This window comes from Chamaea fasciata, unplaced genomic scaffold (assembly GCF_029207755.1).
Source record: "Chamaea fasciata isolate MVZ Bird 193981 ecotype frontalis unplaced genomic scaffold, bChaFas1.0.hap1 SCAF_2, whole genome shotgun sequence".
NCBI classification, from domain to species: Eukaryota; Metazoa; Chordata; class Aves; order Passeriformes; family Sylviidae; genus Chamaea; species Chamaea fasciata.
The window spans coordinates 37,568,456-37,584,863 of NW_027094087.1; the positions used below are offsets into that span (position 1 = coordinate 37,568,456).

Genomic DNA, 16,408 nt, shown 5'->3' on the forward strand with positions numbered 1-16,408 from the left:
ACAGGAGGGGCGAGAGGGGCGGGCCCAGGGGCGGTGCAGGCACCTCCCGGCGCGGGGCGGCCGCTGCCCGCCCCACCGGCTGTCCCCGCCCCGGCCCGGCCCGCGGCGGCCGGCGGAGCGCGCCCGGCGGCGGCGGGGAGCGGCGCGGATGGCAGCGGTGCTACCGGGGACGGCGGGGCGCGGAGCCGGAGGTAATGGCGGGGAAGGAGACGGTGTCCGTGTGTCCCCGCACGGGTGCGTGTCCGTGCGTGCATGTTTGCGCACACGTGTGTCTGTGCATGGGGGGGGTGCGGGCTCCCCTGTCCACGTGTGTCCCGGGGAGCGCCGGCGTGCGCGGGGCTGCCGCTGCGGGATGCCGCTTGTCGTACCCACCCGTGAGAGCTGCCGTGCCCCGCCGTCCTCCCAGGGGGATGCGGGAAGGCCTGGGCTCCCGGACCCAGCGCACCCCGCTACTCCCCCGGGCTGCGTGGAGCTCGCAGGCGGTGCGGGAGCGGGGCCGGGGCCGGGCTAAGCCGCCCGCCGCTCCGTTAGACCCGAGCCGCCAGCCCGGCGGCCGCCGCTGCTCCCGCTCCTCTGCTCCCGGAGTGTTCCCCGGGAATCTCCCTCCCTCCGGGAAGGCAGAACAGCGCGGGGCGAGCCCCGAAACAAGCCCCGGTCAGAGCGGGGTGTCCGCAGGATATTCTGAAGGAGGAACGCGCTGGGGGTCCGCCGTCCCGGCGCTCCCGGGAAGAGCGAAGCGCCGGCCGGGAGCGCCGGGAATGTTTCCAGCGGCGCTCGGAGCGGCCGCTGCCGTTTCCGCAGCAGCGATGGCAGCGTCCCCGCGGGTCCCCAGCGCCGGGCTGTCACTCGGAGCGGCCCCGGAGCACCCACCGGGGACACCGGCCCCGTCCCGTCCCGTCCGCGGGTGCGTGGGGCGGCAGCGCCGGCCGCAGGGGACACGCAGGAGGGGCCTCCCACGCCGGTAGAGCGCTTTCTTACGTTGTTGTTGTTGCAGGGGGATGGTGAGAGGGAACTTTTTTATGTTTAACCTTCCCACCCATGCAGGGAACAAAGATAAACTCCGGTTAAAAAAAAAAAAAAAAAAAGACACCATTGGAAGGAAAAAAAAAAAAAAAAACCAAAAAAACCCACGACGTGCATTTAACCCGAATCCTGCCAGGTTTTGTGATTCATAGCTTTAAGTACAGGAAGGTCGCTGCTTGGGCTTTTTCCTCTTTCGATGGAAAGAGTTTTGTTGTTTTTTTTGTGTGTTTTTTTTTTGGTTTTTTTTGGTTTTTTTTTTTTACTCTTTCCCGGTGCTGTGTGAACATCCCGGGAGCTGTGAGCAGCTGCCGCCAGAGATGAGGATCTGGTGGCTGAGGGTCTGCGAGGCCCTTTTCGTGCATCCATTGAGTTCAGGTTATGTCTTTTTACGTATAGAAATAAGCATAAAAGCTTCCCGAGACAAGGGTGGCAGTGGACATGAGTCCTATGAGTTTTCCTGAGCACAGCTAGCTGGCAGCGCCATTCCTGCTAACAGGTGTGCATGTATATAGTTACATATAGATGTTAAAAAAATATATATAAATACATGTAGATATATGTTTATGTATTTTTATATATTTACATACATATATGGCTGCATATATGATATATAAATAAAATATAGACCATATGTATGTATTTCCTTTTACACATATATATGTGTATGTATACATAGTAATTTCTAATGGCCAGAAAAGCTTTTCCAAGGGTTCTACAAATACCTTATCAAGAAATGCCTGAGTGGAGAGGGCGGGGAATATTGGGTGAGCAAGAGCCCATAGTAAAACCCTCTCTGGGGCTGTGCTGGGTGCATGGTATGGCCCTGCATGGAGGGTGCATGTCCTGCCCAGCCTTCCTCATCCCCAGCCATGACTGGAGCAGTGATGTGAGGGGATGAATTCAGGGAGGCTGGTTTTACGTTGTTAAATAGGGAGGATGTGTGGCCCATAGTGTTGCTGCGGCTGGGCCTCCCAGTTTCCCCAGGCTGTGTGGGGCCAGTGGGATGCTCACAATCACCTGCATGTCCATTCTCATCTGTCCTGATGTCCATTGCTCTCCTTTTCTCTCTGTCAGCATTTGGCAGAGGAAACTTTGCTTTCCCTCTTCTTTTGGAAAGCACTGAGCTGCTGGAGGAGGGCAGCTTCAATCCAAAGGGGTGTGTGTCGAAATATCTGCAGGATTGGTGACAGGTGTGAGGGCAGTTTCCAAGTCCTGGCCTTCCTTGGCGATCTGGACCAACCCTCTACACATTTTCCCTGGATGGAGGGAGGGATGGATGCATGGATACATGGTCGGGTGCTCCTTGCAAGAGTTCCTGTGTGTAGAAATGCCAGCACAGAGCCGAAGGTTTTGCATTTCTCCAGCAAAGACACACCTAAGGGGGTTGGAAGGGATCCCAGCAGCAGCCTGGGGAGGGTCAGGCACAACCAGACTCTGTGCACACAAGTGTTTTAGGATTATTTGGAGATGTTACTGCTGACCATTGCAGCTTTCCTTCAGGAAATGAAAGCCTGAGTCCACAGTGCCTTTTTTTTTTTTTTCTCACTGACAGGCATGTAACTCGCTTTAAAGGCCAGATCTGGTATAAATGTTATTTGGTGCTAAGGCAGGAGTGTGTGCCCTGTGCAGCCTTCTTGTCCTGGAAACCATTAGGAGGATGGTTGCATACTTGGATTTTCACACACAGACTATCTGCTAATGTAATAGTCCCAGTGGAAAGTTTAGTGCTCGGGAATATTTTGCGGATTTGAGAAAAATCCCGGGAGGATTTTTGGCTTCATACAGCAATTGCTTTCTGGCAGCCTTGGGATAGATGTAATCTGGTCCCCATTTGTATCCTGAATTTTTAAATGGAACGGCCTGCCTTCCACTCAGGGCAGAAGTAGAAATAGATGGAAGTAGAAAATAGTAACAAGAACATCATCACCTCTAAAAAAATTAAATTCTTAGGGCAACTTTTCTGTTCAAATGTTGCATTTGGGAAATGCATATGTCCATTTTTGGTCCTTCTAGTGACTTTTTGAGTAGATGAGATACTACAGTGGGTGTAAATTTCAAGTAAATCCGTAGAAGCTGGTGAAACTGCTCCAGGTTTGGATTGGTGCATGTGAGAGCAGAGTTTGGCCACACAGTAAGGTGTATCCCATGAGCGGCAAGAGGTCCTGCAGCATTTGCTGGCATTCAGTGGCCTTGGCCAGGTCAGATGTGTCCCACCACGGTGTGTGGCTGTGGTTTTCCTGATGCATGTCTGTCCTACATCTCGAAGTTGTAGCATGTCATTTTTGTGCAAGCCAGGCAATGGACAGCCAGCACGTGTCAAGGCAGCACCAGCTGAGGAGAGGGGTGATGTACAGGGGTATGCCACATCTGAAGGACACATAGCATGGGATTAAATAATTGAGTAGCACATGGCATTATCTGCTCTGACCACATTGGCTAACACAGATATAAATGTGCTTTAGACAGCAGTAACTCCAGTGATCAAGTCTCAGGCTGGAAAATAATGATGTTGTTAATTTAATTCAATGAATGATTTAATGATTTAAAATGCTTTTAGTGAAACTCCTCCCTGTGATGGCTACCTGGGACAGAGGGTCTGTGCTAGTGACATGTCCCATTCCCTGGGATGTGTCGCTCTGACCAGCACCATTTTGAGACTGGTTTTGATATGATGGCTCCACAGCGGTGGCTGTTGCTGTGATTTTTCCCCGTTCTAAATCTGAGCTGAGACGTCTAGGAGCAAGATCTACAGGCAATTATCTTGTTAACACTTCTACATATAACACCTTTATTGAATTTCTGCATTTTCAAAGTGGCTGAATATAAATTGCATGTAATGATTTAATAATGGAAGGGGCATAATTGTAATATATATTCTGGTGGGAAGAAGGTTTAATTTCTTTTTGCTTTAAGTTATGACACTTAAGAATTGTGCAAAGACTCTGCTTAATGTGGGGTTATCACAAGCAGTTCTTCACACAGATCAAGTGAAGGACTTGGATCCTTACAATGGTTTGTTGCTTGTGTTAAAAAAATGGAAAAACTCTAGAAATCCATATGATAGAGTTCAATGCCCGCCTTTTCAGTTAGAGAGTACTGTACAGCCTTTGTACTATTTTTGTTCTGTCCTTATCCCAGGCTCCTTTGTACGCTACAAGTTTGTGGGAATGACTCAGGGAGAAAGCTATTTAACCTAAAGGACACCACTGGAAAAAAAAAAAAAAAGGATAAAGAGCAATGTCCGTGACTGTGAGTGGGAACCAAGAGGAGTATTAGTGTGTGTCTGAGGAAGAGAGATCCCAAAACCTCCTCCAAACGGGGTGAAAAAAACTCCTCTTCTTCAAGATGCTGTTTATTCAGTTCAAGAAGAGAATTTTATAACATAGTTGCTTGAAGTAACAAGGAACTAAGACTGAATGATCTGCAGACCTAGGTCCTATTTCCCTTCTGGTTAATTAATGGAAGGGCTTAAATATCCAAGTGACATGGATCATGCCAGTGCTTTTCTGTAACGTGATCATTTTTAAAGGGAGTAAGTACAGCAAAATTTATCGTGGCTTAAACTCCTGCTCTACAAGTGTCTTGTCTGTACGTTGTAGCTGATTGATGATTTTGCTTTTTTCCCCCAGTGGAAGAAGATTTCCTTCCCTAAGAATTTATGTGATGAATTTTTATCTTGGAGGGTTTTTTTATTGCTTGGAAATCAGGATTTATAGTGTAATGAAAACGTCTGCAGACAGTTGCTGGGGCGGTGTGGCTGTAGTAGAAGTGTTCTCTCACTCGTGAGCTCCATGTCAGCCTTTGTATTTCACTCTTATACCGGGAGCTTCTTCCCCTACTTTCAGCTCTGAATAATACTTATCCTTTCATCTTGGAGCAGCAATGCTGACATGAGTTGTCATTGTGCCACTGGCACTTTGATCAAAGCAGGAGTTTCAATTATTGATTCAATTCTTTGAATAAATTTGGGCTGGCTGTATTTGTAGACTCAATGTTATAGCTGTGAAGGAAAATGTGTAGCTTATAATGTAGAGGGACCTTAAAAATGCACGTATTTTTTGCAAAGCCTGGCACAGCTGCCTAAGGAGTATGCATCTCTTCCTCCATCGGGTTAATGCCCAGGTAACTGTTTGGCACCTGGAGGTGTGATGAGAATACTGCCTGTATCCTGTCTCTCCTCTGGGGTGAGCCTGGGTCGGGGGAAAAAACCAGCATGTTTTTCTAGCATTATAAAACCTGTTACCATCTGAGATGAGAGAGTGGTGATGGGCACTGTTTGCCCCTACACACCGGCACACCTGACTTCCATTGGGAAGGTGGAGAAGTGCAGGCATCCGAGGGGATCTCCCGGGGAGGCAGGCTTGGCTCCACTCTTTCCTGTATCCATCTGATCTCATGCCAGGTTTGGGAGCTGCTTTCAAAGCACATTTGCTTTGCTTCTCTCCGGTTTTTTTCTCCCCTGCTTTGGTTTTTGCTGAAGGGAAGTGTATATGAAAATAAGCACGTGACGCTGAAATTTCATGGAGAATGTTCATCCTTGTCGGCAGTTAAATTTGGACATGTTAGCACAATTCTCTGGGAGAGATGGGGTTTGGCTGCCTCCATTGCCTATTCCCATCAGTCTTGCTTGTGCTTTCTTGGACAATGCACTTTCTGGAGGGTGAAACGACAGTACCAAGGATGGGTGACTCCCGGAACTCCTCTTGAGCAAGGGAATAGCACAATGTGGATCCTGGAGCTGACACTGAAGTGAGGATATCTTTCCCCAGAGCGGTGAGTTGCGGAGGCGTAGCTTGGTCTGATAGTCTTGCCAGGCACAGGGGTGCAGCTTCTCTTGCTTTCATGTGGGAAATGAGAGGTGCTTCTCATTCACATCTGGTGTGCATTATGTATGTTGGATTTTTGTCCTGCAAGATATTGCTTTGCTCCTGTGAAAATAATACTGGTGATGCTTGTTCACTCCTTGCAGGGCTCAGGAGCCCTGGCAGAGGATGCGAGGTTCACAAGCAGGATTATGGGGTGTGAGGATGAGTCAACCACCCCAGAAGTGACCTAGAAAACTTGTGCATTGACTGGGGAGCTGCTGATGGAAAGCAATCACTAGTGGGTGCCTGAGCCCCTGCACTTCATTGGAGCTGTGGCTGCAAAAGAATCCCAGTGCTGCTGGAGGTACCAAAAGCATCCCTTGTGACATTGTTAGGAGTCCAATTTTTATACCTAAACCAAGAAGTGAGACAGATGAGTTTATTTTTTTTTTCTGTGCCAAAGGAAATTCAGATCTTCCTCCCAGCTTTGGGAGAGTGGCATGGCTGTGTGGCTGGGGTATGGCAATCCCTGTTCTCAAGACTGGGCTAATGCTTAGGAGAGAAAGTGGGGTTCATGGGCCAGGATGCACGTGGAGGGGAGTCCAGCCTCAACAGAGGGTCCCTGTGACCCACTGCAGGGACTGAATTGTCCACCCTGGACAATTCGTGGCACAACCTTTGTGCAGCCTCTGGCACCTTGGAGTGCGGTACTGTCCTTTTGGTATTTCCCTTAAATAATTCTCTTCCTTTTTTGACCTGAGATTTTTATGCAGCAACAGGGCAGAGAAAATATTTTTAATGTAGAATAAGGTATTTATACTCCTTTTTGGCATGGCTGTGATACAGAAGGACAGATGTGGGCTTGGAAATGATGTAATTTTTGTTTTGTCATTTTTAGACTTCCCTTACATACTGTGGCAGGGTTTATAGGAAAGTGTAAAGCTGCCTTACTTACTTTTTAATTTCAGATGATTGCTTAGGAGGATATTTGAAACACCTCAGTCTGTTTTGAACTGCTGGGTCAGTAGGGTACCGATTAAAAGAGGAATTTTTGGAGGTCACCTCTGCGGTTTTGTTTGGCTGGGTGGCTTTTGGGTGGTAGAGGAGGAATCATATGTGCTAGCAGCATGGGCTAGGCTGTGGGCAGCCACATTATGTGACCTGGGTGGGCAGTGGGGTGTGATGCAGAAACTCATTACCTGGGCTCTGCCTTGAGGCGTTGCCTCTAAACAGCAGCAAGCTGTGTTTTCATGGCTGGCGTCTTTCAGTGTTCTACTGAAAAGGAAAGTAGTAGTACAGTTTGACTGTAAGAAAACCATCTTCTCTGACTGTTTTTGTAAATTTGTTTCTTGGGGATGCTGTTACTGCTCTAAAAACATGACTTCCCTCTCATGTCACAGCAATGAGCTTCCTATGTGGTTTGCTTTAGATCCTTTTTAAAACCAGACTGAAGCCACATCAGAAACAGGAAATATTTAAGTATTTCTCCACTGTCTCTGGGTCCTGGCTGACTGTCTCGTGTTAATCTTAGCAACTGATTCATTTAAATAGCTCTGAATCTTCAAATGCATTGCACTGCTGTGCAGTAACCTCCAGGATAATATGTCTGCTTCTGTACAGTGGAATGCATGCTTATCTAAAAGAAAAGGAAAACAAATGAATTGGTGTCAGGCAGTCACTTAGATGTAGGGGAGTCGGTAGAGATGCAGAAATGAAGGCCTGGAGCAGCTACCCAATTTAGCGAGGACTGAACAGGGCCAGAAATATGGTCATGTCTTACAGAGCTGGCTATTAGAGACACTAGATACATGGCAATTGAAGGCATGATGTCTATGGACTAGGCTGCATCCTGACATTCTGGGGCTGAGGGGGCTGGGCTGGCTTTGGGAAGGGGAGAGGAGAGGGCACAGCACAGCTGGCAGCTGCCTGCAGGCATCTACAGATGTGATGAGTTGGTTCTTCTTGGCAGTGGCTCTCACAAAGCATGGGGCAGCAGCGGCAGCAGCTGTGGTTTGTGGCTTGTTTGGACTAGATATGGGTAAAAAGCCATTCCCCAGGGGCACGCCTCTGGTGGGGTGATGGTCTTCATCCTAGATTGCCCTCAACTAGCTTCTTACTCCTGCCTGCTGGGCACCACTGCTCTGGCCCCAGGAATCAGTTATAGGGGTGAAAACTGCTCTTGTGGTGAGCATTGTAGAGGAATGAGGAGGTCTGGGAAAGGAACGAGTGCCTGACCATTGGATGGGTGCCTTGCACCGTGTCAGAGCTGGATATAATAAAGCCTTTCCCTTCAGAGAGGGAAGCTGGGATTTGGAAGGCTCCAGTGAGAGCAAGGGGAGAAAGAAATGAGGCTTGTGCCTTGCTCCAGTTGGTCTGTGAGGTTCCACTAAGCTTTCAAGTGGTGCCTTATTGCCCATGATCTGGATTGTGGCTGTGTGCCAAGCACTGATCTCTTGGCAACTGTTTTCTGTGTCAGTTGCAGCTTACATTTTATTAAAACCTACTGTGAATGAGCAGAAAATATTGTTACATCATTCTTAACATCATAAAGCATCATGACATCATTTTATGATGATTAAACATGAACATGGGTACAACATAGTCCAGTAGTTTCTGCCTGGATTGGGGCTACTTGTTTTTGACTTTGGTGTAACAGAGATCAGAAACTGAGCAATTTGGCAGATGCTGGCATTTACCAGTCCTGATTTTAGTAGAATATTGTTCTGCCATGACAACCAAGGGCAAGTGGTTAGCTAAGAATTTCTTCTCCTGTTAAAGAAAAAAGATGTCTTTGTTTTCCATCTTGTAAAATTTGAAACCATGACGCAAGGGTGCCTACAGACTCGAAATGCAGAAGGCAAGGGTACTGTTAGTTTTACTAACAGTTTGTTTATTTTGAATTCTCTTTGGTGAGTGGTAGGGCCAAGCCAGTATCTGCTGGCTGTCTTGGTTGCCTGTAATGCTTGAAGCTGCTTGTCTTCTTCCTTGGGTGTGCAGCTTCTCTTTGCTTCACCCCAATCTACTTTTTATTCATAAAACAGGTTTGGGTTTGAAATGCAGTGGTTACATACAGAATTTCAAATTCCAAGGCAGGACTGTGTGTGTGGAGGAGCAGTGAAGCAATGAATTAATCCTATTCTCTACCAGAATAGGCCAATAATTTTGGAAATTAATGTCCTTGAGATTTTTCTTGGATCTGTGTCAGCATCAGCACAATTTACCGACCAGTCTCCTATGCTTGTTTTCACAAACATATATGGCTTAAATCTACTCAAGCAAGCAATCTTTCCCTCTTGCTCTCTAAATATAGATAACTGCCATACACATTCATGCATAATATGAATGGTAAAGTGATGAATTCATTAGCATTTTGCAGAAATGCCTATTTCCTCTCGTCTTGGCACAGAAGAAAATAGTATCTTCGTGCCTGTGGAAATGACAGGCTGGATCCTACCCTCTTGTTATCCCCCTGCTGCCTTGCTCCATGCAGTTGCATGGAGTTGGCGATGACCTCTGTAGTATATGCAGGGAGCATGCAGTTAGCTGAGCACAAACCAAGCAGTCAGGATTAATAAATCCAAGTCATTTGTGGCTGTCTTTTTCCTGCAGAGTGGGGTGCTGCAGGTCCTGGTGCCTGTGGGCTTCCTGCCCTGCAGGGATGGCCAGATGCCTCATCAGTGGCACTTGGAGCACTCTGCCTCCTGCTCAAACAAGTCCTTGGCAGTGGCTGATGCTAGGGGTTGATGACCATTCTCTTAGCCTAAAACCTGTGACAACCAGTGGGGTGAGTGGAGAGTGAGCCTGCCGTGTGCCTGTTGTGCCAGGGTACTTGGCAGCCAGGAGATTCCAAGGTTTTTCATTTCCAAGGTTTGAACCTCAAAGAGCCTCTCTCTACAAAAATAAGTAAGTTCTCAGTAAAATGAGAAAGTAAAAAAGCTTAAAATCATAGAACAGACCAGGTTGGAGGGGATCTCACAGATCATCTGGTCTAACCTTTTGAGGGAAGGAGACAATTTAGATGAGATTATCTAGGACAGCGTCTAATCGCATACTGAAAACCTCCAGTGATGAGGAGTCTGCCACATCCCTGGGGAGGTTGTATAGTGAGTGATTGTTTTCACTGTAAAAAGTTTCGTCCTTATGTCGAGATAAAACATCTCTTAGTGCAACTTGTGCTTGCCACCCTTTCTCACTGTAGCTCCTTGAGAAGACAGAGACTCTTTCCTCTCTGTAGCCTCCCTTTAAATGCTGCAAGTCTGTAGTGAGTGCTCCCTCACAGCCTTCTCTTCTCCAGGGAGAAAGGACCTAACTCCTTCAGCCTTTCCTCGCAGAACAGGTTCTACAGCCCACTCATGAACTTTGCAGCCCTCCTTTGGTCCCTGTACAGTCTGTGTCTTTCTTGAATTGTAGGATTATGCCAATGTCGTTTGTGGCTTGAAGTATAGGGTCAAGCCAATATCATTCCTGGCTTAACACTGCTGTGATGCATTTTGTGTCAGCTTGTTAAAGCAAGCAACCCTGAGAACAGATTTAGGATGAGCCTTGTTGTTTGCCAAGTTGCAGGCAGAAAAGGCCTTAAAGCAGTGTAAGTGCTGCTCACTAGAGACGAAAACATCCCTGTGTTATCAAGAGTGTTTCCAGCACAAATCCAAAACATAGCCCCACACTAGCTACTGAGAGGAAAATTAACTCTGTCCTAGCCAAAACCAGCACAGTCCAGCCATCAGTGGCTGTGGGATGCTGGGGCTGGGGCATGAAGCTCCTGTGCAGTTGGTCTGCCAGACAAATTCCCATGGCCCTCCAGCTACATCCACTCCATACCATATTAAGAACATCTGGACAAAGTGATTTATTAACTCTCTCTGTTGATAGCACTGGTTGTATTTTATGTCTTAGCAATTTTCTGTGTTGCTGAACTATTACTCATGAGCAGATTTTGTGGTAAGGCCTTTCCCAGACTATGGCCCTATTTAATGGGTGGCTGTGTCCTCACCTTTCCTTCTTTTTACCCACTCCCTTGTTCAGTTTTGTGCTGGCTCTGTTGGTTTCATGTCCTGGGGCTATGCCTTGATTTGTGAGCTTGTGACTTGTCACTGTTAGCTCTTACAAACCTTTCTTTGTACTTGGACTGAGGACCTTGTAGGCCAGGCTGGGTCAATGCATGAAACAGTGCTGGTGACTTGGTATTTTGCCTCTTGTTCCTCAGAGCTAATGTGTTATTTGAGAAGTGTGGACTGAAGAGGTGGTTTGCTCCCTGGTCTCAGAAGGGCTTCTCAGCACCTAGCCATGCTCAAGAAATCTTTTTGGACTACTATCATAAGTTATGGCCTCACATATTGTCATTCCTGCGGTTTCTTTACTGGCATTCCATTCTTCTTTCCTACAGGCTCCACATCTGTTTGTTACAAGCCTACCAGCCCAGTCCAGGTACTGGAAGACACTGGCTTTCTTTACCAAGATCACCAGTTGTTTGCTGGCAGGCATGAAGTGTCCCCACTAACAGCTGAAGTGATCAGTGCCAAAGAAAAAGCTGGTAAGTGCACGGCCACACTTCTGTATGAACCCACTGCATATACTTCCAGGTTTTTCCCAAAGTATAAATCAAGCAGTTTAAACCATTTGCAAATAATATTTAGAGAGCTGAAGGCCAGCTTCTCATTCTTTGTAGAGTCAAAGTTACGTTTGACTTGTGTGTTGTCACCCACCTGTATTTGTGGAGGGTGCATCATTTCCACTTGTCCTTTCGGACACGGTTGCTTTTTACTGCACAGCTGGACCAATTTCCACGGCTCTTCTGCTGATGGAGCCAGACCATAAGCACTGTGGAAAGCTCACTGTGGTCAGTCTTTCTGGTCTTCAATAATAGGCAATTTAAGGTACACCTCCCAGATATAAGGATGATAACATGACTAGCACAGAAGTGGGAATCCTGATGTATTATAAAGAACTACCTTGACTGTGTGATGTTGGCTTTATCCCCTCTCCTCAGGCTTTTCTCAGGTGTTGTCTTACAGCCTAGACTGTGAGATTTCTGGTGTGTTAGAGAGATGTTTTTGCTTGTCTGCAAGAATGTCCAGTGTGATGAGGCTTCTGTGTGCTGTGATAACAGGAACAAAGCGGCAAGAGTTTGCTGTAACTGCAGGGACATATTAAGCAGCTGGATAACTTGGCTGTTGAGCAGACAGGTAGATGGAGATGCACTGTGTGTCTGTGCATCTTCCTGAATCAAAGACCATCCTGAGGAGCTGACAGACCCTCTGAGAGCTGGTAGCCAGGCCACAATCCCAGCGGGTGAGGCTGGCAGGCAGATATCATTGTTTCAGGGAATGCAGGAGAGGTGTATCTTCTAGGGCAGGTGTGGAGTGAAACAGCCTAGCAGTCTTCTCTCCCTCTTGAGCCCCCACAATCATCTTTAAGGCTTTGCCACAGAAATGTTAGCAGAAGTGACCTCTTATCATTGTTAAGAGTCAAAGGCTTTTCTTTCCCTCTGGCATCCAAGTTGTATATAAGTTATCCCACAGCATGTACAGTAACTGATGAAACCTCAGGGAAATGACCAGACCTCAAGAGAAAGTTTGCTTTTAAACTGCTTTCAAATGCCAAAAAACAAATGTTACAAACTCCTCTGAGGATTTGGAACACCAGCAGGAGAGAGAAAGTTTCCAAGAGTGACCTCAAGAAACTGAACTGCAGAAACCACCTCCTTCATGCCTAGGGATATGTGAAGACCCTTCTCACTTTTGTCTGCTCTGGAGTCTTTCAGGAACATTCCTCTGAGCTCAGACAGTATTCAGATAGACATCTTACAGCACTTCTGGGATGGAAGAAGGGCTCCAGGAGGGAGGAATTCCAAAGGTCTTAGCCATGGTTAAATCATAGAATATGCTGAGTTGAAAGGGACCCATTGGGATCATCAAGTCCAACTCCTGGCCCTACGCAGGACGCCCCAAGAATCATACCATGTGCCTGAGAGCTTTGTCCAAATGCTTCTCGATGCTTAGCTTCAGGCAAGCTCCACTGCATATTTAGTGCCATTGTCTTTGAATGACTTCAGTAGCCTGTGTTAGGGTTGTGTAGCTAATCTGTCTGTGCTTTTTTTTTAATGCTGGCATTAAATCTATGACCATAATGCCTTCCTCATGTTGACCCAGCAAAATTACAACAGTTAGTATTGATTCCCATAGAAATAGTGTTTTCAGCCAGAAGGGAAATTGCAGTTTTAGAGGAAGATACCAGAGCACAGATGATTCTCAGACCTTTAGGACTGTTTCATTTTCAGTTCTATTTCACAGTTTTTCTGTGACACATTTTACATTTTATTTTGTCATGGCACACAGTACTCTTACACCTTTGACCATCAACAGTACAGCAGTTGGTATTGCCATGCAGGCTCCCTCTGTAAGTTGTGCAAGCCATCTCCAGGGAGAGGTCAAACACTGCAACGGGCTTCCTAGAGAGGTGGTCAATGCCCCAAGCCTGTCAGTGTTTAAAGAGGCATTTGGATAAGGACCTTAATAAAGTGCTTTTAACTTTTTGTGAGCTTTGAATTGGTCAGGCAGCGGGATGAGATAACCATTGTGGGCTCCTATCCAATCCAATCCGTGTTGGAAAATACCAGATTTCTTTGTGACATGGAACATTCCTTGGTGACTTAGAGGGAGGTTCAGAGCTGTGGGTATGGGATGCATGAAATATTATGTAGGAGAAGGCCAGAGAGGGGACTGGAATGTGTTCCTAGGGGTCACTACCAAACAGAATTAGGGTTTGGGGATGGAGGATGATCAGGGAGCAGTGCTCTGCCTCCTTTGTTGGCTTCCATGTCCCCTGTGCTGCCAGGGGAATCCTGGCAGGACACTCACTGCCCATGGGGGCATCCTGGGCACAAAGGTCACTGTTGTGGGATGGAGGAAGGGAAGAAAGAGCAGGGGGAGTTAGACCTCCTGGACAGCAGAGCTAATGGCCACCTCTCTCTCCCTGCCCAGCCGAGGAGACCCTCAGCACCCTGCGCCCACCCAGCTTCCGCCGTGTGCCAGAGGCGGAGATGCGAGGGGCGGAGGAGGTGGCAGCCGGCACGGTCCTGCAGCGCCTGATCCAGGAGCGGCTGAGGTATGGGAACCCCAGCGAGAACATGAACCTGCTGGCCATACAGCACCAGGCGACGGGCAGCAGCGGCCCCTCCAACAGCACCGCCAGCACTCTCTCTTCCGCAGAAAACCTTGCTCCCGAAGACCTGCCAATGGTCCAGCCGTCAGGGCGGCAGGAACCACAGGGGCAGGAGCACCAGGGGGACGGTGCTGCCATGGAGAAGCAGCCTCGGGCCCCGCAGCCCCCGCATGGCACTGAGGAGCTCCCCACCTATGAGGAGGCCAAGGCTCAGTCTCAGTTTTTCCGTGGCCAGCCCGCACCACCAGCCACCGCTGCCACACCGGGTTTTTATGGCTCCTCCAGCCAGAAGTCCAGGACGGAGGGGAGGCCGACTGTGAACCGGGCCAACAGCGGGCAGGCGCATAAGGATGAGGCGCTGAAGGAGCTGAAGCAGGGCCACGTCCGCTCGCTGAGCGAGAGGATCATGCAGCTCTCGCTGGAGAGGAATGGGGCCAAGCAGCATCCCCCAGCCCCAGGAGGTGGGAAGGGTTTCAAGGCAGCCCCACAACCCAGCAAGGCCACGGACCCACGGGGCCCACCTCCTGAGTACCCCTACAAAGGGAAGGCAGCAGCCCCAGGCAGCAAGGCACAGGAGCACGGGCTCTTCTACGGCGAGCAGTCGTCACAAGATGTCCTCAAGGCTGCCTATGCCGCCCCCCAGCCCGCCCGGGCGGAGCTGGCCCTCGTCCGCTACCAGCCACCCCCGGAGTACGGGGTCAGCAGGTAATGGCCTTTGGGGTGGGTCTGCAGGGGGGCCTGGTCCTGCCTGCGCTGGAGGAGCTGGTGTCTGTGGGGCTTTGGGCTCGTGTAGACACGGCCAGAGTGAGCTGTATTCTCCACGGTGGGGACATCACACCCCGCAGTGGGGACATAACCTCCTGTGGCCCAGCTGGTGGAGGCACCTGCATCTCTCAGAGGACTGTATAAAGCTTATATTCCACTTATGTGGTACTTAAATCTTCCCACAGAGCTCACGTGGGGCTTTCACAGAACTGGGCCCCTCATGCCAGGCCTCCCTGTGTGCACAGGTTTATTCCAAGCGCATTAAAAGTAATCCAGTGTTTGCTGGCTGTGCTCTGATCCCTGTGAGTGGTGCAGGTCCTGCCTTCAGACATGAGATGGTGTGTTAAGGGTTCTTTTTCCTTGCTGTACCTAAATGGAAGTGCTTCTCTGTCTCATCCCTGTCTTTTTGACATCTCAGACAGTTATTTCGTTGGGTTTGGAAATCTGAAGTTGTTTGGTGTGAATGTGAGCAGTTTCCATGTTGCAAGCTGCCTCTTTGGGTCTTTACTGACCCCAGAATCCCCAAAGGTTTTGTTGGTATCACCTTAAAGTTGCACACAGTTATTTTGCCACAGCACAGGCACAAAGAAAAGGTGGCGCAACTGACCTGGCTCTTTCCGTCCAAAATATGTAAGGCATGAAATGCAGGAGGGAATGCTCTGCTTTTCCATGTTTGCGGAAAGGATGGGTTTTGCGTTGAGACAGGTAGAAACCCGTAGTTTCAGTGACAGGGATAAGGTGGCTGTGACAAGCGGCAGGCCTGCGCTGAGTCTTTCTGCAGCTATGTGCATAGCCAATATGCAGAGTTTATGCAATTTTTTTCAGAGCAAGATGGTATTTTTAAGACCTCAACAAAAATGCCTGTTTATGCAAAGAAAGACCTATATGGATGTGAGGGCAACTGGGGCCACGCTTTCCTGCAGTTGTTTGTGGTGCTAACAAAGATCTCCAGCACCAGGCAGATTCATCCCCACAGGAAAGGAGCAGGTTTGGGTATTTTTATCACTCTTGGAAATGCTTGGAAAATGTTGGTTTAATCGCTTTCTGAGTCTGTGCAAGTGAATGGAGCTGGGTGCTGTATGCACTGCTTCAGCTAACTGGGAACGTTGGTGGGGTCAAGTGGAAAACACTTTGGGGCCACTACTAGAGCTTTTCCCAGTTGCCTTATCAGCAAGGTTAATGCTGAGAGAGCTCCTTGATTCTGTGCAGATTTCCATGCCAGTCCTCAGCAAAGGCTGGATCACCCCAGCAGCTGTGGGGAGAAATCCACTAACTTGTGATGGTGGTCACTGCTGGTTCCTGGCAAGGCAGCATCGTTTACCCCCAGATCACACTGCAGGAGGGATGTCTGCTACCCCTGTGTGCTATTTTCTTTGTATGATACTGGAGAAATCTCCCTCCTGTCAGGTTACAGGGGCACCATGGGGAGGGATAGGTGGTGCAGCAGAGGACTGGCAGTGTGACAGAGCAGAGCTGCCAAGTTTTGCACACTTACTCAAAAAATCTTCAGTGGTATCTTTCTTGCAACTCAGCAAGGGCTTTAATACTTCTCAGTCTGCATATATCCCTGCTGGCTATGCCAGTAGGCTTGTACAGATATAGGTTAGGGGGCTGGCATGGCTGAGGGTTGTTTCACCAGGCTGGGTTTGCTC

General features: G+C 48.5%; 1 protein-coding gene across 2 annotated transcripts in view; it reads left to right on the forward strand.

Annotated features, from left to right (window-relative positions):
* The window catches only part of AMOTL1 (angiomotin like 1), a 75,989-nt gene that overhangs the window by 19,485 nt on the left and 40,096 nt on the right, over positions 1 to 16,408 (forward strand). The window contains exons 1-3 of one of the 2 annotated variants that reach the window (XM_066175705.1): positions 94 to 191; positions 11,215 to 11,361; positions 13,811 to 14,696. In XM_066175705.1, coding sequence (XP_066031802.1) covers positions 149 to 191; positions 11,215 to 11,361; positions 13,811 to 14,696 — 1,076 coding nt within the window. In that variant the 5' untranslated portion in view covers positions 94 to 148. Of the gene's footprint in view, positions 1 to 93; positions 192 to 11,214; positions 11,362 to 13,810; positions 14,697 to 16,408 lie in introns of those variants that run through there. The other variant, XM_066175704.1, reaches the window with a different exon arrangement.